Source organism: Pleuronectes platessa, chromosome 12, assembly GCF_947347685.1.
Source record: "Pleuronectes platessa chromosome 12, fPlePla1.1, whole genome shotgun sequence".
NCBI classification, from domain to species: Eukaryota; Metazoa; Chordata; class Actinopteri; order Pleuronectiformes; family Pleuronectidae; genus Pleuronectes; species Pleuronectes platessa.
In genome coordinates, this window is record NC_070637.1 from 17,678,971 (window position 1) to 17,704,981 (window position 26,011).

The following is a 26,011-nucleotide window of genomic DNA, read 5'->3' on the forward strand; positions in this document are numbered from 1 at the left end:
TGTGGGTCCGATTGAGTGATGGCAGATGGTGTTTGGCACACAGACGTGACATGGGGCTCCATTAATGAGCAGTGTGCTCCCTGCGCAGGTTGTCTTTGCTGTGGTCTACCTGTGCTACAGGAGTCGCTGACGCGTGGAGCAGACACGCAGCACTCGAGTGGGTCAGGCCAAACTACTCGGCTGCTTCTTTTTCATCTCGCTCTGCCTTCCCCCGTCACCTGCATCCACTTCTCAGCTCTCTGCGGTTCTCCTCCTCCTCTCCCTCCTTCACCCACATGTGTCTTTGCTTTCTAAGTTTGCCATCTGCATTCTGTTGATGAGCGCTCGTGTGTGTGTGTGTGCAGAAATGCGTGTGTATGTGAAAGGAAGCGCTGAGTGCTGCTTGGGGAGGAGCTATGTGTCCATTGAGGGAATGAGTGATGCATCTCCCTAAATGGAGCAGGTGTGTGTTTGTCTCACTCACTTCTCCCTGCAGATATTAGCTCTGCAGGTTAACAGGGTTTAATGAGCAGCTCTCACTGCAGAGAGGATCCAGGGCTTGTTTATACTATGTGAATGCAGTCTCACAGATGCTCCATGTCCAAACTATATATTCTCCTGGCACTGCTTTGTGGATGGGAGTGTGTCCTAACGAGGGAGATTGTCTGTGTGGGTGTACAGTACACGCGCACCTTATGTGCATATTTTTCGAAAATCCCAAGAGCATGATTGGATGGCTCTGTGTCAGATGAGGCCGCTATTTGTCAGCGCGATGGCTTCCAATTCGGGCTGTCATCCTGTCTCTCCTACTTCTTCCTCTCCGTGTGCAGCTGTGATTCGGGGCTTTGATCGATTGCCGGGGGAATGTGTGAGATGGAGATGGCCAATCCTGGGTCCCGAAGCCATGCTCGGCCCACGTGTGCCGACGCGCCGGGTGTCAGGGATTTGAGCTGATCTTCCTCATAAAGCACTCGTTTACCTGGGATACGGGTCTCCTCGGGCTCCCGCGGCTTTTTATTTATATCTCCTTGATGAAACGGCCCGGAGTCCGTCCTCCCCGTAATGGAATGTAAAACAGGCAACCCGCCGTTATTGACCGAAGCAATTATCCCTCTAAATGTGTTTCATCTCTCCTCCTCTGTCGCACAGGAGCCATACAAATGGCACATAATAAGACCCCATCTTTTCTGAGCATTTGCCTTTATATTCATTCATGACAGTGACTGGGGAGGCAAAACAACATAATCAGCCCTCTGTCTGGCTTTGTTTGGACCGGGTCAGAAATGATAGACAAATATATATAAAATCCAGTTTCCCCTTTTATTCTCCCGAGAGCATATTTCACATGAGTCCAAAAAGTCAATAAAGCACAAGGTTCCCAGTGGAGCAGGTGTGCTTCTCAGAAACATGTGCGAATGTCAAGCCACTGTGTTTTTTCAACAGTTTGTGGAATTCATTGATTGTGTGGGGCGGAATTATATTCGACTCTGTTAAGACAATAACAGCTTGGCATAGGCAATAGTGTGAAATAAGGCCATTTTCTTGCTTCTGGCTTGTTGTTTCATTTCAGCTGGCTGTGGTTTTTTATTCTTTGAGGTTTTCACTTTTGAAAAACGGAGGAATAGTCGCCAGGGGATAGCAACCCAGTTGCTCAAATGAAGCGTAACATGTTTAATTTATCCAAGCTGCTGCTTCTGCAGACCCACTGACAGGTGCCAGACACAACACATAAAGTCTCACTCTCTTGCAGAGTGGATATCTATTGGGACAGATAAAGTATGTTTTGTGTAGGAGCCTTTATTTGGTCGGTCTGTGAGCTAAATCCAAAAGCAGTTAATCAGATTGAGGAGATTTCGATCTCGCTGGATGTGTGCAGAGTAGAAGGAGGCAGAGCTAGAGAGAGGAGATATTTCCTCATTGACAAAAAGCTTCCTACTACTGAGGACGCCATCACCTAGCTTTTATCCAATCTCTTGCAAATTCATGATTTATAACAACTGAAGTGTGTGTGTGTGTGAGGATCCTCGCACACCTCGGTTCCTTCGAACAACAGCTTATAGGAAATCAGGAATGAGTGTAGCTGAAGGGCTTCATTAGAGAGAAGTCAATTTAGCACTCTTTTACATGCGGTGTCTGCTGAGGTGCATTTGGTCTAAATGATGATGTATCGATGCGACTTGACGAAGGCTCACGCCCACGCGAACGAGGCAATCGGAGTTAAGACCTTCCATAGGCCGAGAAGGCTTGTGCATGCTTGACCTTGGACATTAGCCCCTGGAGATGCAGAGGGATCTAAACAAGTTGTTTAATGGGTTATTGAATCCTCACCAGTGGCGATGCCGTAAGCTTTGGAAAGGTTCTTTGGGGTATTGCACCTTTTCTGTAGCACAGCAACTCTCAGGAGTTGGGTTTAACCAGGGGCCACAGTTCCTCCTCAGTTGAGCCTTTATATGTATTTTAATTCCTGTGGGAATTAAATAGACGTATAAAACTGTTTAATATTGAATTTGTTGTCAGCGAAATGTAAATCTATTGTAAATGTCTCAGCAGCTTTTTGGTATCAGCCCATTGAGTCTGTGATGTGCCTGAACTTACATAAACTGTTATGACAAGCTTTTTGATTGGTTCGTTATGAGTCTCCCATTAAGGCTACACTCACCATCGGTCTCAAAGCCATGTACAAGAAAAGTTGATAGTAAAAACTTAATGTTCATATTGCAAGCTTTTAATATAATCACCTATTAAACAATGCAGTGCAGAATGAGGCCCAGTATCTGCTCGCAAAAAGCCATTCATTATTCTATAGTATTCGGGTTTCATGGCAATTTTCATGTGGTTCTTATTTTTATTGTTATATCTACAGGTTTTATTTGAATACCATAGTGAGAGTAAAATCAGAGCGCTGCACTCCATAGTACTCAGACCTTTAATTGAGGGGAAGGGAAGTACACTCTTCTGGGAGTCCACATCCTTATTCCACCTCCGCCTCCACACGCTCGACTCTGAACGGCACCGAAGTCAAACACACAAAGTTTGTCAGACAGTAAATTAAGTGAAGTATGAAGACAAACCAACTGAGAGCTGTTTACTAATAAGAGTTCACTCATATATGTATGTTTTAGTGCCTGGTAGTGCATTGCCTTTCCAGGGTATATCAATATATTTTAAAGTTAGGGTTGGTAATCCTGGAATAACCCTTTTGAAAAAAACCAAACTGATGCATCCTGTCCCCTCCCATCGGCCCTCTTGTCAAAGCTACATCGCCAAACCACATGAATGTGCCTGACAACTGCTAGAGGCCGACTTCTGGCTATCGTCTTAGCTGTGTGTGCGATGAGTGCACAGGCAGAATGGAGGCAGGCAGATGGGTTGGTTACTGACTGACAGGTTCGCCCTCATTTCATTCGGTCGAAATAAAATGATCTCCGGCCTTTCTTCTTGTTTTCAGACAACTTTGTTTATTGATTGCTATCGGGACGGGAAGAGGATTTTAACAAGTAAGGTTAAAGTATTTCAGGAACAAATTAATCACCCTACCTTTAAAACAAGGTGAAGGATGAGGTTAGCAGTTGATTTGTGTTACATCCTGTATATTGAATTATTTGGACAATTTGGGGATTTAAAGGACTTTTATTAGTTAAGCAAGAGAGGAAAACCTGGTGAAGAATTTTATTTATTTTATTATATGCTATTGTTGAGGAAAATAAGTGAAGAGGATTTCTCAGAGATTGTACTTGTATATAATGTATTTAAATTTTACATCATTCAATTATATCTTTTTAATATGAAAAAATGCTGGTGTATTCTCAGAGATTTATATATTTTTGGTACATATCATCCAGCCCCCGAATGCCTCCGCTGCACTTTTTTATTTTTAGACCCAAGACAAGTGGCGTCAGCGCCGCCTTGATGTGGCATTAAAAGATTTGAGGGAGCTGAAATGATGGCAAACAGGGAAAATATGGAGTGCCAGTGGTAAACAGCACGCGGTCTGTTTAAAGGTGTCTCCTCTCATCCAGGATAACTAGCTCTCGTGAGCCGTGCAAACTTTTCTCACTAGAAACGTGACCAGCTCCTGCGTCTCGCTACTCGGCCGCCGGTGTTTGAAGAGCTTGGAGGCGGCTCTGGAAAGTGTTAAATGTGTTAGCAGGTTTAAACAATTAATGAGATGAGCCAGCCTATGTGAGTTGTTTCTTCTCAACCACCATGGCCTCATTAGCTTCTCTGCTTAGAGTTAATTCAATCCCTCACACTGTTTCTTCTCTGCCGAGCTCGTCATTAGATTGAACGCACTCTGTTGTTTCAGTCCTGTAACGTGTAGTGAGTCTGTTTCAAGTCTTACTGTGCACCTGTAGAAAACCCTTCACCCTTCATGATAACACCCTGGAAGGTTATCTCTTTCAATCCTTCATGCTTTTCTCAGACGGTGGATTTGAAACCTGAAATGGAATTTGTAACTCATGTAAATTGAAACTGAGCTAGATGGAAATTAAATTTCCTAATTAAAACTGAACTTTGTCTGACCTATACCTGGGAGGTCTATAATTTGTCCTCCTTTAGTTTCACCTTTGCCCAAGGGTACCACAGCAGTGGGCCAACAACCTCCAAAGCTTGTAGCACGACGTCTTACTATGATGAATCTTCAAACACCTAAAGTCCTGAACGCCACTGGTTTCAAACAATGCCAGTTGTCAGCAGGGGAGCTGAGTGATGTATGGGCCTTTCAGTGCAGTCCTGTACAAATGGCAAGGGTGTACTGTGTAACTCTTTTAGTGAATGGGGTGAAAACGCCATGATCCCTGGCCGTGAGAGGATAACGAGGCATGGTGCTCCGCCATTTGCCAAAAACTGAGTTAACTGTTGGCCTCCTGCCTCTATTCCGTGCCAGGGAACTACTCACAGTCAGTGCCACAAATGACAAATATAAGGTATGTAGTTCAAATACACTCGTTGCTCTCACGCCAGATACATTCTGTTGCCTTTAGGGTCCATAATAAAGAAGTCAAACACAACAAAAAAAAACAAAGTTACTGATGTTACTCGCAGCAGCTCCGGGGCTTTCACTGTGGTAATGGGATGATTGCGGTTGTGGTGCATTACACATTTCTTGTTAAATCTATTTTCTGCAGACTCGTCCTAATGCTACACTTTTCCATTTTCATGCAACCGCATTTAATTGGGCATAAAGAACAAGGAGACTTAACATCACTCCTGCCTGTTCGTTACAAAGGCAGTGAGCACTGTGCAGCTCTACTGTTTTACACCGTGTGGGAAACTTTGACGTGGACGTGACGGCACATCGATCAGCCACAACGTAAACACATTCAAAAACACAGTGTTAACTACAATGATAATATCTTGTTAACAAACACAACCTGGGCGCTTAGATCAGGGTGAAGTGTCTTTTATCAGTTTGTCCTTTCCACAGATGGGATTGTTAGATTACTCTATAGTCAGGGTCTCATTAGGCGGCAACACTCACATCAACTACAGCAGACGTAGCAGACAGCTAACGTAGGAGGCTATAATCTATATAAAGTATGTTAATGTTTCACTTAGAATAACCTCTCATTACGGATGTTCCGATACTGACACCAGCATCGGAAAGGTCTCCAATAATGGCAGAAATGCAGAGTCAGGTATTGACGAGTACTCAAATCATTGTAAAAAAACGATATCATGTGTTTTAAGTATATACATTTCAACCAGATTAAACTGCACGTTTTCTTCTCTCCGACATAACTTCAAATCAGCAGTTGCGCTGTTATCACCACTGGCAAGTATTATTTTGAGAGCAGTGAAGAAGAAGTGATTTCTGGCAGTGTAGCATTAGCTAGCGCGATAAGGCAATTTCTCACTGTGGAAGGTCCCACAAGTAATTTTACTGGTTTAAACTTTAAATTACTTTTGTTTTTATAAACTGGGAGTACACTTTAACGGCTATTTAAAGGATGTAATTGTTGAGTTTTCCTAGAATTATTCTTTTTAGTTACGATGGAGTTCTATGGAATTGTGCCAGACTATACAACAATGAATCATCAAGTCCATAAAGGATTAGTAGAATGCAGCTATTAAATATGTATATAGGTGACATTTTTTTTATGTAGGAATCAATATGGGAAATAGAAGACTATATCAGGACATAGCTGCATTTGATTTAACCAATGTTCTTTTCTTTGCATATATTTTTTCACCTGTGCAAAAACTCATACGATGTTCAGTGTGAACTAGCAGGCAGAGTATAAACCTCACACTGCCTCTTAACCCCTTAAGGCTTCTCTTCACCTTTACATCATTGAGCATATAATCACGATTGTTAGTAAAAATCTGATTTGCTTTAATTGTTTGTATTTGTACATATGCAGGCTGACTCAAGTTTTTGCTGATCAGGACTTACAATATTTCTGTTTGGCTTCGAAATTGCAACTTTGCAGTAGAGGACACATCTGGGCTCCAGCTGTGAATCCGTTGCTCAAGCAAAATGAGCACTGCTGTTTCGTGCACACACGCGTTTGAGAATTTGTGTATTTATTTTTTCATATCTCTGTATCCGTGTGTGTGTCAGTGAGTGAGGGATACAGGAGTGTGGGTGCCTGCCTTGTACGTGGATTTAATTTTTTGTAATCAGCTTCATGCAGATGTCGGATTTAGGGTTTGATGTTCTTTCTGTTCCATAATGTATTACACACACACACACACACACATACACATACACAGGCAGGTCCCTGTTCAGTTCTATGATCGCGTCCAGTTATGATGATTGCTAGGTCATCAATATATAATTAGAGCCGAGCTGAAAGGCTGGGATTAGTGCGCAACACCTGCTCCTTGTGGATTACAGTGCAAAACAGAGGGCGGCACATTCACTGAGGCTCAATTAGACACTACACACATTACTTTGTGACTGTACCTCAGTGCTAAGTCTGTGTTTTTGTTTGGTTCATCTGCCTCACAAGCCATTATTATTATTATATTACCTGATTTATGGTAAACTGTGCTCTGAAGGTCTTTATCAGATTTGAAGTGGCCTGCAGAAGCCCGTATGTCCTCGTCTACTTAGTCCTAATTAGACTACTACTATTCCGTTGTTTTCCCTTTAGAAATTAGAGAACATGTTTTAGTGTTTGATGTGCAAATAAAGACTGCAATTACAGTACATTGTGGAGATAAACGGTCCGCATAATTACTTCTGTTCTTGCTGTAAATCACTTTATGCTTACCCTCATTATGCTATAGAAACAGACCTTCAATGTGTTACGCTGCACTTGATAGTGGTTTGAGTCGCCGGGCTTTTAAATATCAACGCGTGTTTCATTAAAGGATATCGCGACATGTTAAATGAATGGTGGGAATTCATTCACCCAAAGTTACTTTAGATCTTCCTCTCACCAGATTTCCGGTACAAAGAACAGAAAAGAGACATTTTGTGGGTGTGTGCGCCCCGTCCCTGGTGTGGGCACACAAACTTTACTGCATCATTCAAGCTGGTTTTCCTCTGAACGTGGTGGGATTGTCAACTTAGAATAATAGTGTCATAATAGAATATGTGTTTCTTTAATTCACATCTCTCTGAGGCAATCACAGAGTTTTTACACTGCAGCATCCACCCCCCACCACCACCACCACCCCACCCCCCAGCCCACGTACGTGCAGGGACTATAGAGCAGAATGACAGTTGCTTGTCTTCCACACTGTATGTGGCACAGAGGAGTGCACCGGGGGAAATTGCTGCAAAACATTAATACTCCTGGTTGGCTTCTTCATGTGCGACACCGCAAGAAAAACTGCTCCATGAGAACACAGTGACAGCTGTTTACAAATGATGTAATGAGCGACATATTTTACCTTTTTATACTGTAACTGAATTGATATTGAAAGAGGTTTTTTTTTTTTACCTCTCTCTCTCTCTCTCTCTCTCTCTCTCTCTCTCTCTCTCTCTCTCTCTCTCTGTCTCTGTCAAAGCCTCAGTGCCAACAGTGTATTCATCAGTTGAGAGATCCTGGAGCCGCTCCACGGAAATAACGATGCCAAGTTTGTGGACACGATAAGACCGCTCGGGGCAATTTAAATGATGCCGGCCTTGTCTGGCTCCATTCTGACTCTGTCATGGAATTAAGGTTAATCAAACCCTCCCTGGGTCTTTGGAGTCGTGAAGCTGCTGTCAACAGGAAGGACCACGGCCTTTGCTGTGTGACAGACCCTCACCATGAAGTATATATATTGTAAATTGGTGTATTTTTGCTTCAGTATATTAAAGGAAGATGGTAATTGAATTTTCTATGGGAGAGAAACGCATATATTATCTGAACCCAATAAACTCCGGACCCTGTGTGTGTGTGCACGTGCTTGCAGACATTGTCTTCTTCAGCTTGCACTAGTGCTGTGTCTGCTGCCTGTTTGGAATGGGCTGTTTAATTGGTCTGTTGTTATACCGGTTGCACCTTTCTCTCTGAAACCATTACTGTGATCTGATCTAATCACCCTGAACTCCCTGGCCTTCTTTAAAACAAGCTGCAAAGTATTTTCATCATGCTCAGCACCTGGTAGCTGCCTGTTTATCGTTGGATTTATTTACGCTCCTCTCTCCTCTGTTAATAAGATCCGGAGCATTCATCAGTTAATTTCCAGCACGTCGTAATGGGATTGTGGATTAGTCTAATCCTCACATTAGGCTGAGCAGACATTAAAATGATTGGTCATTCAGACTTCATGTTGAGATCTCATTTTTCAGCAATGCAAATTTGCAAGCAGAAAACAGAGCGTCAGTGGCGAGCAGCGGCAAGAACCGAGTGCATCACCCACACATACTGACCTCGGTGGCTGCTGCACCAACGAGGAAAATGAACCAGAGTAAAACACACAGTTCAGGACAGTAGAAAAAGCAAATCTCTCCTAAATTCCCGACCTGTCCTGTTTGATTTTGTGCCGCCGGTGTTTCCTGAGCTGAAAGCCTTTCCCCTCTGCTGCGCTCTGCCTCGATGCCTTCACCTTCCCGGCTGAAGAGATGTTCGGTTTATTCCTTTGAACTGACAGAAACATGTCATGTGTGCAGTATAGCAGAAAAATAAAGTAAAAAAATAATCTTTTGTGTTAATCTTCAAAATATTTACCATTAACTGACAACGACTGGCTCCAGGGGCGAAGCAGCCTCCTGTAGTTTCTTTACTTACTGTCTAGTCGTTAACTCCTACGACTCACTGCCGACCATGTCAAGACGCGATTATGTGTACAGAGCAAATATTTACACCAGCAAACAAAATGAGAACATTTAACACTGGCTCACAAATCACAGTGTAATTTGCCTGTTTACTTGCTGCTTTCTCACTGATCTGGTGGAAGGTGGAAGTTGAGTCTTCACCAGCACACTTGTCTATTTCTAGCTAACATCCACAAATATACCAACTCCCCCGCGCATACAAATCTCTGCAAGTCAACCTCGCTTCCAGAGACGTATGTTTAATTATTAATGCAAACAGGGGAATTCATATGTTGTGACATGTCTGACACGTGACAACAGATATCACTTCCACTCGGGTATTGTTCTGATTAATGTGTATTTTTAACTTTTAACGGTTCAGGAGCTGTTTGCCTTAACGGACTGCGCTCTACTTTGTGCTTTTCAACCTTTGTTGAACAAAACCCTTTCCCACTCACTTGCCATTCTGCGAAATCAATTTGGCAGATTTCTTAAAGTTGTTTGGTTTGCCCGAAATATAGGACAGTGGTTTAAATGCCATTGGTTAATTATTGGGCAGCGCAGGAGGTTAACCTTTCAGCCACAACATTAAAGCCGGTTACCCGTTTAGATGTTGTGTCTGATCGGTGCATCCTGCTGGGACATTTACAAGGCGCTTATTTCTTCCTGCAACACCAAGGCAGCGTGCCAAGGCTGAGCCACTCTCTGTTTCTCCCTTCACTCTTTTGATGTGTCTGCTGTTTGTGAGGCAAAGAGAGTAATCACGCATGTTGGTTCCAAATGAGGTGGAATGAGATGAAATATCCATCAAAGACAACAACGGGTGTGACATTTAAGGCGAGCGGATGCGGTGGGGCCTCCTGTCTGCGGGTGGGCATTGATCTTGCCAGGAAACAGGTTGCGGGAGAAAATTGACGCAGGTACGTGCAGAAAGCGTTTGGTGAGTAATGAGATTTCTTCCCCGTGGTACTCTACCATCTATTTTGAATGAAGACGGGAATACTTTAAGTGTATTAGGGGTACTTTAAATGACACTTCAGATCTTGGACGCAAGCCACAGTGGTAGAACGGGCTGTGCAGAGGGAGACCTGACAACTAATGGCCAAAATAAAATATGAATTCAAGCTGTGTACACCAATTTAAGAAACCTTGTTTCCCAGCCACAACAATTTTTATGAATTTATTTCACTGAAAAAACATTCGTTAGTTGCGGGTGAATATTTTTTTCTGATTTTTAATAAGCTTTCATTGTTTAGAGCCTTGACTCTGAGGAGCCGAGGCTGTAAAGGGACTTTGGGCATCAGAGTATTAAGCGACCTTGAGGTATTGTAAAAAAAAAAAAACATTCTGAGCTTATTGCATACAACACCTCAATCTCTTGTAAAATGTGTCAGCGCAGCTATTTTTGTCCGCACGCGATAACCCGGTTTGAATTTCAACAGAATCTTTAAGGTGGAGCATTTGTTTTAGACACTGGTGTATTCCTCCAGACGGTATTTATCCAATTTTAGATGATAAATTGATAGAATTTTAAAAGTGAACTTCATTCCATAAATATGGATATACATCAGTTAACGTGATCAAGCAGTACTGCCGGTTTAGCTGTCAAGATGTACAAAAAACAAATGTCAATTCTGTGCCCTCTATATAAGTTTGACTGTTTTTGTGAATATTCATCGCTCGCTTCCAAAGTTAGAAACTAGAGGCATGAATCTGCTCCATCCTTCATGTTAAGCCGTTGAACGGTTGCTTGGAGAATTGCCTGTAAATGGTTGCAAAGGAGTTAGATCCAATAGCCAGGACATATGTCAAGTTAACATTATGGGAATGCACAAAGTTGGTGTCAGTGCAGAAGCTTCAGGCCGTAAATCAGGCCGGATGACATTCCAGATGAAAAGCTTTGTTCCTGGAATGAATAGAGCTTTGGAGGAAGTACAGGTTGCAAGGTTCAGTCTCAACACTCCAGCATCGTGTAGCTGGGCAGATTTTTATAACAAAAATCCTTCTTTAGACCTTTCATTACTTTTCATTCCCTGCTAACCTTTACTCTCAATAATTCTGAGCAGCATCTATATCATTCAACCGTTTAAGTGCCTTCTTCACTGTAGGTATTAAAGGTATGTGGTTCTATATACGTGTATAAAGTTCAACCATGTAACTGAAGAATAATGAGAACAATGACAGATGGAAGCACTTTCCTTTCACACACACCGAGCCCATTTATTCATGTATATTGAAGAATTGATAGTACTTGAGTCATAGATCCCGTTTTTTTGTAAGAAATAATTATAAATGTAAAAAGGTTCTAGAGAATTGTATTTGTTAGTGCAGTGCCACTTGATGGTTGGTTTGCTTGGCCCCTGTTAGAGCTCCGGAGCTACTTCAGAATTATATCATTGGTGAGTCGTCCTCAAACAGTTCGACAATATACTTTCACTTTTATTGTTTGCATCCTGATGGATCTTCAGATTTTAATGTTTTTCACAAAATCAAAAAAAAATTGCTCAATTACTGTTCACATCTGGGGTTTATATATAAGTTTAACAGATTTACTTGATGTTTACAGATGTTTTAGTTTTTCGTACATCTGTTAAGCGTCTTGTTAAGCCACCGACACAATCTGCCGATAAACGTTCACAAAATACAAATTCTATGACTGCTGTTGTCATGACGGAGTACAGCATTTGTGACACTAGTGAATTTCTGTTTGAGACACTGCTCTTCTTGGGTAATTAACAACACCCGAGCCAAGTGTGAAGCAAATACGATGAAAAGTTTTTAAGATAGTATTTCCATGTTCAGACAGACTGAAGGAAAGACAGATGTTTGTGGAATTAGGTAGATTTATAATCTAATCTTATTTTGTAGAATCATAATTTTCTAATAACAGCTATCCAGAGATAACCAGCTTTAATGGCATCTGATACCCTAATTTTCATACATGTACAGTATTGGTCATATTTTCATGTTTAGGACAAAATGATTTTCAAGTTCATGTGTCTTGAAGTATGAGGTTAAGATTAAGATACTTTCTTCTATTCTGAAAAACAGCCTCCCTGACTCCCGCCGACTTCTTGAAAGAGAAATAAGCCGTGAAAATAGCCTGTTCTTTCCATTTTTCTTCCGCAGATGAAGCAGCAGCAGCCTTGCTATTTATTTAATGCTTTTTAGACTGTGCTGATGGCTTAATGTACTTTTCAGCATCATCACTTATGCCTGTGTAGTTCATCTTTTCTTTCACGGCACAGTCTCCCGCTGCAAAGCGTTGTTTCTTTCTTGGATATCACTTGATATTTATATAAAGACCACATCCTCATTTTGCTGAGGCAGTGTCATTTCCCATACGTATTATAAAAGGTTTTTACATCCATGAAAAACATACTATAGAGCACACATATCATGAATGCCCTTGTCAGGTTTGGGGCATGTGTGACCATCTGTTGTCTGATGTAATGACATCATCCTTTAACTGTGACACATGTGGGTGAGCCTCCATATTAAATAATGATGTGTCACATTTGTTTGTGCATTAGTTTAATTTGATTACAGAGGGATCTCCGTGTCCTCTGGTTCTGTTTGAAATTCATGAATGCCGATTCCAACTTCCTCATTTGTGTCAACAGGTTCAAATGATGTTTGAATGATCACAATTATGCAAATGTGTCAAATGGTTTCATCCATCAGCCTATTTCACCTCCAGCAGATGATGTGAGTTTGTTTTAAATATTAGTTAAACCTGCATATTTATGGTTTATACACAAAGTAAAACGCAACCCGATACTTGGTGTTTATTTGTTTGTTTTATCAACGACAAATAGGGAACTATCATCTTCATTCAGGTGATGGCAACAACCCTTTGGAGGCTGAAAACTCCTGTTTCATTAAAAGCAACCACCCTTAACAGCAAGTACAATACATCACCACAGAGAAGTGTAGACCCAAATCTGTGGCAGCAGGCAGCAGCCGTGCAGCCAACCAACCCAAGAGGTTCCTTTTTTTATTATTTTTACAGCCTTTTGAGCAAGTTCATCATTTTGCAAATCAGCCTGGATCCTGCAGAGGTGCTGTGAGACGCTGCTTTAATTATATCCAAGATCGTGCAACGTTTTGAGAGGACGTAGGAGGACAATTAAGATCCTGGTATTGGATGTGCTCAAAACATATTTTGGGCTTTGGTGTGCTGTGTGCATGTTAATGTGTGTTTTGTGCAGTTATTCTTTTTTTTTTTTTTTTTAGGGAAGTATCTGTCACCCCTCCTTGATTACTAGATGGGAAGTTTCCATCTTGTACAACAGCGAGAAAACTTTTTTATAATACGGTTGTGGCCTTCTCACCTTTGCCATGATACGAACTGAATAGCTGATTGTGAAGTACTTGCAGCGCGCTGAGAGATGTGGCATCTCCTAGAACCCACCGCTGTCAACTCTGCATCCACTTGACACAGGGCATTTTATTATCCTCCGAGTTAAAGGAGGTTTTGTTGTTGGAGCGTCTACCCACTGAGCTTCCTACCTTCCAAGGAAGGAATGAGCCCGATTGTTAAACTCAAGATTATGTGGTTCCTCCCTCAAATCACTGCTGTGTTATAACATTCTAATTCATTTTTCATATAAAATGTTATTTTTGGATAGCTGTTTATATATTGAACCCTACATGCACTAAGAGACTTAGTAGCTTGAGACTGGGAACAGTGAGGGAGCTGTAGCAACTTGTGAGTGGGTTTGACATCTCAACGCTATTGTGCCATTCAGATTTTTACACATCAATTTGCAGTCAGGATGTATTCAGGCTATTTTTGGAAAATGAGCCGCCTGCTAAAGTGATGGGAAAAATTGGATGGTTTCACCCGGGCAGGAATTTGCCTAAATCTGCTGGATGGCACAGCGTTATTTTTATGCTCGGCATTGACAAAATAATGCCCAGGGCCCGTATCAGCTCAGAATGTGCACACTTATGACTACCACCCCATGCAGTGTGAAGAAAAGGTAAAAAAAAAACTCCTGAGCATTTCATATCTGCTACTTGTTGCTCAATGAAACAGCTGCTGCCTTTATTTCCTTTGTATCTTCCACTCTGGCTTATTTTGGCAGAAGTGCATTAGAAACAGACAGATGTTTTTCACGTCAAATTATATCCAGAGTAATTAGAGGTTGTTAGGCCTTTGAATTGCTAAGATGACACTGATATTACACCCCCCCCTCGTTCCGTGGCGGTTGTATTACACGTGTTTTAATCACTACAAGGTGCAGCGAGTCCCTTTGACAGCTGGTGCACGTTTGCACAGTGTCAGTTTATGGGAACATCAGTGAGATGAGTCAGGAAGCGGGCGCGATCAATAACACATGACGTGTTGGAGAAAATGCTGTGTTTCTTAATACGAGGTTATCAACACGTATTGTGTGAGTGTCTTTTGAGGCAAATATCCATCCAGACTCACAATTTGACAGAATTTCAACTGTGCAATCACCCTTATACATGGTGACCACACACATTTTCAGCTGTAAAATATCTCTAGGTTAGAATCATCCTCTTCCTCCTCCTCTTCATCATGTCAGGCACCACTTCACCGGCAGCAATGATTCACTGCAGAGGCTCTATCGTCATGACTACACACAATTTTAGAGAAAGGTGCAAAACACTGCAATTTGTTTAGCTGCATGTTTGTATTAATGTGCGGAGGGAGACGATTCTTGCAATCTAAATAATACTTTACATATATTATCGAGGTGCTGGTCACTGCAAAAATGGCAAACATAGAATCCATTCACGGTTTTCCGATTCCATGATAATCTAAAATGCTGCATTTATTTTACATATACATAGAATATGTTCCTTTTCAAATATATGAATGGCAATAGACACAAATACTGTGTGTTTGCTCACAGCAAGAAGCCACAAGCTGTTGTCAGTGAAAATATTTAATGTTGCACATTTGCATGCCGTCTGGTTTGTTGTGTTTAATTCAAGTATTTGTACTTTCTATCGCAGCTCAGTCCGTCACACAGTCAAGTACAAAAACTTCTATCCATCAGCCTCTTCAGCAAATCGGACAGCGTTCAGAAGCTGTTAAGAGTCCTCACCATGCTCCCGCTAGGAAATGCTATTAGGGCAAATACCGGTAAAAATGTAAGGTCGTTAATAGAAACGGTCTGAGACCCAAAGGATTGGTCACATCTGGAAAACTGGGCCATGATTTCTTCAGTTATCTCCTTCCAGAGCAGCTGCCTAAATTGCAGTGGATGATCCCCGTTGCTCTTTGGGACATCCAAAACAGGCAAAACCCTGGCGAGCGGACGCACGTGAGGCCCCTCTGTGCTTTAAAAGTCATTAGTAAGATATTAAAAATCATTTCTGAAATGATTAAAATAAGTAACCAGTGAGGTGATGCCCAGAGAGCGGTGCAGACATCTACACTTACCTTTCCATTAAGCTTAAAACTGTTTATTCTAATCAATGTTGTAAATATTATTATTTTGTTGAAGATTAAGAACACAGGATGTCACACTGTGTTAAACCTTATGAGACCAATTGTGATTTGTGAATTTGGGCTATACAAATAAGATTTGATTGATTGATTGATTTTTATTTCCAGAGGAAGGGGAATTACACTAATACTCCTATAAGTCAAGGTTTGTTTTGTAAATGCTTCATCTGTTAAATTACCTTACATTAATGGAAGTAGCTTCATACAGTTTACTATTTATATAGTGAAAGTGATCATATGTGGGCCCCAGGTTGGAATTCAGAGGGCTTGGTTAGGTTGTTCAGTTATGAGGATCTCAAGAATGAGCTAGCACTAAACAGCAGTGGTAAAATCTGTCCTAGAGACGGTTTATTCGTGATTTGTTATAGCCAAAGGATAAAATCTATGTTTTAAACGGGAAGATGGAAATAGATATTATGAAATCGGATTCAAGCAGTTTTAAAATATGGTATATTGGCTCAGTTTCACAGTAAAACTTCACTAGAGAATCAAGAATTTAAGAGGAAGGCACTTTGTCTTTGTCTACACAACAATGCGTTTGTGTTCAACAGCTGAGCCAACGTAGACGTCGTAGAAAAACTGGAAAAGAAAGTTTAAAATTGCAGAATTAGAAAACTGTGATTCAGGGGGGGCAGTTTCAGTATCGTAATGAGCTCCATCAGAATTTTATTCAGATTGTTTGCCCATAAAAAGAGCTCTGAGATTGGTCCAAAGGCATCAGACCAACTTTTCCATCAGAGGTTTGACTGGTGCATTTTAATCAACAGATACAACGGAAATTGTTCTTTAATTTCTATCACGCAGCTTTCAGAGGAGAGCTCTCACAACAGAGTAGTCCCCTCTGGTCAATAACAGAAATCTTTTTCAGAAATCCGGAAATAAAGAATTGTGTTTCCTCGACTGAGTTTGTCCTTTTGCAACAGATATCGTTTCAATTCACAGTCAAGTCAGGAGTTAACTTCTGGTGGATGGCCTTCACTGTGCCGTGGAACCCTGCTCAAATAATGAATCATGGACTAGGATCAGTGTAATTCCCTCATGACTCCGAGCTAACACCCAACCAACCAACCTTTTTGAATCCTCAACCTGGAGCCCTATCAGAAACAAGCCTCCACCCTTATCTGATGCCATCGTCCACCGATGCCAACATCATTGATATTTGGGATAAAAGTGATTCCTCTGTGTTGTCTCTGTGGGGTTAGTCCAGTGTGAAGCTCGGATCAGAGCTGCCGCTGACCAGAGGTGACCCTGACTGAGTCGCAGGCTGTTAAAGATTGAGCGATTTTTATTTATGGGGGGGAAAGTGTGCACATACAGCCGTGCACGGTGGAAATCTGTGTTGCACTTTTTTTTATGTTTATATAACTCTGACAGTCTCTGGCATCCTCTTGACTGATGGGGACAACAACTTTGTTGTGGGACTGAGCGAGGAAGGGGCTGCAGAGCAGAGTGAGTGGTGGCTGTCACCACAGAGAAGCTGTGGTTCAATTAGCATGAGAAGGAAAGGAGTCTCTCCGAGCCCTCCCTGGTAATATTATCAGCGGGTGTAATTTACAACAAGAGTTTCGAAAAGATGTAGCTCAGCACTCAAGTTACGGAGGCAGATATATTTATGAAAAGCTGTGTTTCAGATTAATGAACCAGCAACAAGGACGAGGAGGGGGCTGAGGGTCTTTTGACTTTTAAATTAAATTCTTAGTAGATCCATTTGTCAGACGGAGTGAAGCCCAAGTGAGACAGATAATTATAGGTCCATGTGATCACAACTGTCTCACACACACACACGCACACACACACACACACACACACACAACAAACCCTGTCTGCAGCTATAGCAGCAGACTCAGTCATTAATAGTTGCATAAAAAAGCAGGAGAGGCTGTTATAATTATAATGCTAACGCTTCCATCACACCTTCGTCTGGGCTCCTTGTTGAGAACGCAACAGTCTGATTGACTCTGTGAAATGGACAAACCTGCTTTTCCGAAAGGATAAAGTACAGGATGTTACAGGCAGTAATTAAAAAGCCCATTAAAGCCCCACCACCCTCTCAGGTTTTACAGCTGGTAGATTGGCGAGGCTTGTCAAGAGCTCGCAAGTTTCCCACAGTCGTTCATTATCTACCCGGTCACGTCTACTCGCTCCGAACTGAACTCACTTTGTGGGCGAGACATTTGAGGAACTTAGAAGAAGCACCAGCTCACTTAGGCACGTTGTTAATTATACGTGGAAAGTTTGGATGTGAAATAGGGGATATAAAGAAAACAAAAGTTGAAACAGATTTTTAGCTAAAAAACCTCTGAAAACTGAGAAATCGACACGACCACCTCTGATGATGCTGTAACTTCTCATGAATGCATTGTTGCTTGTGATGAGGTGAATTGTTCAAGCTCTTGAAGACCTTCATAGAGATGCATTGATTTCAATTTGATTAATAACGATTTATATCTAGGCACATATTCCAAGGATCATTACATCTCTAGATACTTAGTTCACCATTTGCAATTTGTAGATTAACGAGACAAGGCAGTACAATTGAGTTTGATTCTCATGTTTTAACGGTTATAATATTAGAAAAGCGACTAAAATGTGCAGCTCCAAATAAAACAACACATGGTTTCAAGAACCAGGTGAGGGCCGTACCAAAAACATGAGGAGGTCTCCCCTGTGACCCTCAAGGACTAAGCGGTATAGATAATGGATTGTTTTTCTGTTATTAATAATAGCGAAAGGTGAGACATTGACAGACAAAGTGGTTTAATTTGATTGAAAAATGTTAATACGGTCTTTAATTATTTCTGCTTCAAACTGGTGACCGGGGATCCTGTGAAGTGGGTATTTGAAACACACATGTCCACTTTATCACACACACACACACACACACACACACACACACACACACACGGTTTTCATGATCTTCTTGATCCAAATATGTGTAAGTGTAAATAACAGAAATGATCTCAATGAAGGAGAACGCCTCCCCTGACAGTGATGTGATTTGATCCTCTGGAAGAAAACCGACATTCACTCCGCTGGAGAAACTCTCACAGAACACTTTCACTTGTGGTGTTACAAACTCTCTCTGACAGGTACTGACAAGCCAACAGCAGCTCAGTTTAATTAGTCAACGCTGACATGACAAACCACCAACACTGTTTATTTTAGCCGACGACGATGATGTTGCTCAGAACAGGCTAAATGTGGAGAGCGGGGGCTGGATGCTTTTTCCACACTGATTAACTGCTGATGATAATTGTCGGACCTTAGTGAACTCGTCTGTCTTTTTTAACTAAATCACCACTGAGATAATTTGTCATTTTCCCTACTTTTCACGGTAGATTGTAAACAACATTACAACAACAACAATGTGATGTCAGGTTGTCTGGATCGCGCTGAACTCAGCCGGCAGTTTAGGAGCAATCAGATGTCGTTGCTTTTTTTCAACTGTAAAAACCCAGCCAGGGCTGCAAGTGCACGTGAGATGCTGCTGCCCTGCTTTTACTGTGTGAACGCTGTGAAAGGCTTGAAAGCAGCTATCAACAGGGAATGTTGCGAGCTCTCAGGACAGGGTAAGGCTGCACCGACCAAAGATACTAAGACTACGTTCACGCAGTTGGCTCGAATCAGATTTTGTCCTATGTGACCAAGATCTGTTTTGTTTCGGGCCACTTTTATATGGGTTTCTAAATCAAATACAAATCAGATTTTTGTAATGTCTGAACAGCCATGTGACCCGTACTCAATGTGACTTTTACGTCTCTCATTCCTCATAATTATGAGCAGGTGATTGGGAGGGCAGCTTTCATGGAGAGCCCTTTTGAAATCTGAAATTTCTGGATGAAATCTGCTTCATTGAAGCCATTCATGTCACATTCCCACCGCTCATGGCTCTGACCCTGCATCCACACACACACACACACACACACACACACACACACACACACACACACACACACACACACACACACACACACACACCTCTGTAGAGAAGTAGCATCAATTGCTCCATAATTACAGCTCTCCTACTGATCATCAGCCTCCACATTCGCCTGATTCCATGTTAATTAGTGAAGTCTTTTCAGTGTTTTATGTGTGACGTCTCGTTCTTCTGCGGATGCGGCTCACATCAGGGCCAAGACCAGTACACATTGGAGTCTGATACTGGCCACATTTTAAAAGATAATGTCAACCGCTACATAAATATCTGAACCGAACAGTAAGCCTTGTAGTGTGGACATCGTCTTATTATAAGTATTTCACGACTGCGGCGTCAGCATTTTTCCAATTTCATGCATCATTTGTGGTTGTTTATTGCTGCAGTTAAATCTCTCACTCTAGTATTGTTTAACACATCAGTTAATCTGTTAAACTTTGCAGTATGCATGCGGCTCTCTGATCATTTCCATTGAAGCTTTGGAAACTGCAGTGGTGCAAGATTCCGATGTGCACCACTGGTCTCATCTCTCCTCCTGGATTTTCCTCCTTTTTTGGAGTGAACCACCAGTTATTTCATAAATCCGCTAATTTGGCCACTTAGGAGTCCAGCAATCCTCAGATTTAACCGGCTTTGGGAGCGTTGTCTCACAGGCCGTGGCAAAGTTTAATCAGCCACTGATTAAAAGCTGAGGAATATGAACCATGTGTTGCTGCCCTCAACGGTGATTATTATATAATTTTAGAATTTTACAGACCTACCCTGTGGTATTGTCTTCAGAGATCTAACCCATTGTTCCCAAAGTCTTCACACGCTGCTGTTGAGTGCTCAGTGTTGGTGAAGAGTTAACAGAAATTGGTTGAAATCTTTAAGCTGCAGTTTTATTTAGACAAAATGTATTTAAAACTAGCCGTCAAAGAGCTACAATGCTCCATGGTTTTTTATTATATTCAGTTTTAGCAAATTTTTTCAAAATTTCAAAATCATGCTGTGCCTTTTCTTGGTTGTTTTCTTTTTAGAAATTAAAAAAACATTTTCATTCTTTGGGAACAAAAGTCTTTTGAAAAAATCATTACAAAATATTTCCGTCTCTCCCAGCATGCTCTAATAGGCAACCATTAATACTGAACCTTAAGAACAATACCGTGATGGTTAAAGTCTCTGTACAACAGTTCTGGTCATTAAATGGAGACTGCTCTGCCCTCACAGGTACAGTTCTGGTGGGAAACATGCAGATAAACGGTCGACCCCAAGACCCAGGCCGAACCATCTCGCTGGTGTTACTGGAAAACTACAACTACTGGGTGATTCTAGACCCAGCGCGACAGAGGCTCTACCTCAACAGCACCGGACGCGTGCTGGACAGAGATGTGAGTACACGACACTGATGGAGCTCTGCAAGTGAGAAAGTCTCTCACCTGCCTCATGGTCAAGTTCTCTATCTACACACAGCATCTGACTTTGTGGTAATCATAAATAAGTTAGTTCTATTCACTTCAGTTCTATCAGGCCACTCTAAAAATACAGATTAGTCATCAATATTTTAATTTCTGAGGCCATTCAAATAATGTCAATGGCATAAAACCTATTTAAATGTTTCATTTATCTTGTGGTTAGAGGTTCACTTAAGCAATGCTATGAGGATTTAAAAAACGATAGTATAATTATCTGCTTCACAGGGGGCAGTGTTTTCATTGAGCTGCAGAACACTTCTTTCCAAATTGCTCTTCTCAATAATAGCATATTCAGAATAATGTTGCTTACAGAATATTATGTTTTCAGTTGTGGTAATTTTTTACTCACTTTTGCCTCTTTCATCGAAGATTGTAAAAATGAATATACATTAACACCTAAATATGCATTTACTCATTTGGCAGATGCTTTTAACCAAAGCCCTCAGGGCTAATGAATTTGAATATGTGATGTGTTTCACTGTTTAGCTACAAAGACGAGATGCAAGCAACAGCGTTTCTGGCAATTCATGTCAACACAGCGAGATATCTTACCCCTAATGCTAAATATAGCAGATGAATAAATACCTACAGACACATTTGTTACTGTCTGTATGTAATATGTCAAGCTCAGTTCCCCAAGGTCTCCAGTCAACCTGCGGTGCATACAGATCAAGCTAAATGGTCCAGTATCAGGTGTGAGATGCGTGGGAGGGGGGGGACCAGGTGTTAAGTGTTCTGAGTGGTGTGGGAAAGAAGCTGTTTTTGAAGCATGCGGTTACATCAGACAGACTAAAGCCAGGGACATGAAGCTGCTAATGGGAATATCTCAGAAATATGGCCAATTAAAGGGAGAAATGACAACAGCGGAGGAACATGGGCGGGGGTGTAGTCAGGCAGCAATGGACTGTAGGGCAAGTACATCCCTGCTTCTAAATTCAGACGATGGCTGACAGGTAGTGGTGGCAACGGGACAAACTACTGCAGTCCAGTAAACACAGAACAGAACATGGCACACAGCAGCCTTAAGTAGAATTCAACTGCAGCAGAATATGCAGACATCTAATTAGTAAGATAAATTGAACAGGATGTGTTCACTCCCCTTTTTTTTGGTTCTGATTGCACCACTGGTAGATGTCTCCCCTTTTTCTTTTACCTGGAGCATCATTCGTATGTGTTGTTCATTTACTGAGGCTTAAAGTGTCAGGGGGATCTCAGTTTATCTTATTATGACCCTATTCACCTGTAGGACTACATTTTGGGGGGAAAAAGGAAATTCCAAATGAATATACAGCTACTACAGTAAGTATTGAACATATATCTTGTAATATTTAATGACATGTCTTTCTGTTTGTCTCCCTCTCAGCCTCCCAACTCCATCACCACCATTGTGGTTCAGATCCAGTGCACCAATGAGCTGGTCGGTACCATAATTTTGCACGAGGTGCGGATAGTCGTGCGGGACAAGAACGACAACACTCCTCGCTTTCAGCAGCCGCGCTATTATGTGGCAGTGAATGAGGTGAGGGGGTTGGTTCTGCAGGATTTATCAGTCAAATCAATGTGATCGAGAAATGATCCCATTCCAGGCGTAAATCGGTGCAGGCTGTGTATTCGATATATGGATACAAATCATTCGAGTCAGTGTCCCCAGACGAAAGTGTCTACATTTCCAAATGCCCCCATCTGAGCACCAACTTCAAATTGAGGTATGGCCTGCTGCATTGTGGGTTGGTTGCTATCTTCAGACAGCAGGTGACAGTCCAACAAAAACCCTCCGGAGTCGTTGGCATTCTTTTCAAAGGTGAATATCAAGATGGGAGCATGCGCCTACTTGGGTGGGTGCAAAGCATGCGTGCACGAACTGATGGTGTCCTCGCTCGCTTTCACTTTTCAGAGAGCAAATCCTCCCTTATAATTGCAGTCCACAAAGGTGCAGGTGCATCTGGCTTTTAAATGGAATGAGAGACGGCGCTCTGATGGGTTTATTGAGTGCTACGCGGAAAACACATTCATGAATAATAAAGACACAGATCAGTCCTTTGAGACCTTTATCTTTTGATTTGGACACGCCCTAAATGAATGCAGATGATGCACTTATATCATTCAAATGGAGCTCATTGTTGCTTTTGCATAAATTGTCTGATGAAAGTCCTCAGGTGTCAAATTTAGTCATTAACTCAGCCTTTAATTTACTATCTGACTGCCTGCAGCCATTTATTGTGAGTTCATTATATTCTATGTGGTTGTTAAAGTTTTGTTTGTTCTTTTTTAGTGGCCCAAATACCAATTTCCTGCAAGATATACAGTCAAAATATTTGCTCTCTTTCCTGCAGGTTTGTCCATTTGACACAGACAGTATGTGTTCATGTCAGCCAGTAGGTCAGAGGAGGGGTTTTCTTGCAGCCTGCTCTGCATTCATTCATAAAGGCTGCATCCGTAGAGCACCAGACGAGACAACCTCTTCCCCCCCGAAACGATCCCGCATCACCAGAAACGATTCAAGACCACGCATCACAAACGCAGACTTTATAGTCCCTTGTTTTCAGATTAGAAGGTTATTCCCCCGCTGAGTTCGAGGCAACCGCGTCTTTCGTCTGCGCCGTTCACAGCTTGTGCAACCTGCGTGTTCAGAAACCCCTGTCACAGCGTGTTATCGTAGCCTTATGCAGCTGCCCCAACAGTAAAGTGAGTCATTCTCCATCGCTGTCAACTTCTCCTGTGAACAAGCGCGACTGCCCACTGACTGGTCCTGTGGACTTTGCCGAGGGCTCTGGGGAACAGCAGCGGTTCTCATACTTGCTTTTTTTGTTATTTTGTAAGCAGTGTGCAAAACGCCCTCGGTCTGCTGCTGACTGCAACGTTTTCCCAGCTTGATTTTTATGTTTCTTTCTTTTTGTTGTATGCTAATGGTGCGGGGTGTGTGCATGGGCTCTCTCTGTTGTAAGTAGATGTTGTGGTCGCTGGGGACTGTTTGAGCCGTTGACCTTTTTCCTCATATTTCCCTGCAGCTCACACCAGTCGGAACGACCATTTTCACTGGCTTTGCAGGAAACAACGGCGCCACCGACATCGACGACGGCCCCAACGGACACATCGAATACAGCATCCTTTACAACCCCAATGACCCGGTATATGGACCAGTCACGCCATGATAAACACCCTCTGCACCATTGTAAATTTCTTCAACAATCATGGCTTTTTGCTCACATGCACCTTCCTTTCTGTATTATCACATGGACCCCGTCTCTCTTTCAGGCCTCTAACGGCACAGTGAGTGTCGCTAACACCCTGTCAGGACACATTACTCTGGCAGAGAGGCTAAACTATGAGGAGAGAACCCGCTACCTGGTTTTAGTCCAAGCCAATGTAAGTGAAGCTTTTCCTTTTTTCTTTATCTTTGAAGTTGTCTACCTCGGCATTGACCTTGAAGTAAAAAAAGACTGATATCTGGAGATGGGCTTTGTTTTAAAGCATTTCCTTTCACACATATTCTTTCCACAAACTCAATCAATTAAATGAGTAGGTGATAACAGCCTCCTGAGTGGGTTAAGTCGGCCCATAGGAGCCCATATGCACGTTGATAATCCCCTTTTAATGGCCTGATAACAGTCAAACTGGTGGTATGCAGCAGAGCCTGATCATTTAGCCAATAAGAATTAGCCAAAATGAGCCTTTCACAGGCATAATGGTATCAGCGTTTATTTACTCTTTTATTTTACAGAAATAAACAAATTGCAGAAACCATTTTCATTTATTTCATCTTTATTTTCTGAATTCAAGCTCTATACGTCTGGTTGTCATTGTCATTGTCATTACAGTTAAACTGTGAAAATCAAGCCTTATTCTGTAATCTTTTTTAACATTTGTTTGTTGATGTTGCCAATAGTAAATACATTTGTGTTTTGCCGTGATTATGACCTCTTTTGATACCACTATTTTCAACACTTCAGCTCGTATAAAGGTAATGATTAAAAACATGTTTTAACTTCAGATGCAAAATAACATTCTACTAATTAAAGTCCTCCAGTAATCTCCTCTGCAGCCAATCAAATGACGAACAGAATTAAATCCTATTTCCTGACTGAGTACAATATATAGTCAGATATCAACCACACATGTAATATATGCTGAAGAGCAGCTTTTATAGTTTTACATGTTATATTGATTATAGCTTGAGTGGTGTGTAATGCAGGGCGAAAAATCATTCAGGTGTCGGACGTCTTGGCGCCATGGTTCAGCGGTTGCCTCATTAAAGGCTGTGGGTTTGAACTTGCCGGCTGGCCGAGACCTCTCTCCGCAGGTTAACTTGCGTCTCGGACTTGCCTGTAGGTGTGATTGTGAGTGTGAGTAGTTGTTATATGTCCGACCTGTGGCAACACGTCCAACCCACCTCTCGCTCAATGTCAGCTGTGATTGGCTCCAGCCTCCCCGCAGCCCTCAGAGGAAAAGTGATATAGTGCCTGAATGATTGAAGGTTGCAATTGAAAGCCTATGTTTGTCTTCCAGGACCGCGCCCCTTACCCTCCCAACAGGCAGACGGCGACCACGACGCTGACCGTGGACGTCCTGGACGGAGACGACCTGGGCCCCATGTTCCTCCCCTGCGTCCTGGTGAACAATACCCGCGACTGCAACCCCATCACCTACCACGTCGCTATCCCAGAATTCACTGAACCGGTAGGTAGACGTGCAAGTGCGGACGCAAGGTCATTCTAACGGAATTCCTTCTGTGGTGCATATTAGTTTGCGCATGTTTTTCTTGAGGGCGCATGTGCATTGTTTATGTCCTTTTCCGATTTGTGATTAATTTGTGCTACATGTCTGTTAGAAAACGAAACAATGTCACACCGTTTAAATCCCCTAATTGTCTGCCCACACCTTGTTGTTGCCTCCACACCTGGATGCAGAGTAAACTTTGCTGTTTGGTCGCAGCTTGTCTGTTGCAGTTGCATTGTCTGCTCCAT

General features: G+C 42.1%; 1 protein-coding gene across 1 annotated transcript in view; it reads left to right on the top strand.

Annotated features, from left to right (window-relative positions):
- Positions 1-26,011, top strand: part of pcdh15a (protocadherin-related 15a) — a 135,676-nt gene that overhangs the window by 14,749 nt on the left and 94,916 nt on the right. The window contains exons 4-8 of the mRNA XM_053436360.1: positions 20,803-20,963; positions 22,411-22,566; positions 24,056-24,175; positions 24,303-24,413; positions 25,554-25,724. Of these exons, the coding sequence (XP_053292335.1) occupies positions 20,803-20,963; positions 22,411-22,566; positions 24,056-24,175; positions 24,303-24,413; positions 25,554-25,724 (719 nt within the window). The remainder of the gene's footprint in view (positions 1-20,802; positions 20,964-22,410; positions 22,567-24,055; positions 24,176-24,302; positions 24,414-25,553; positions 25,725-26,011) is intronic.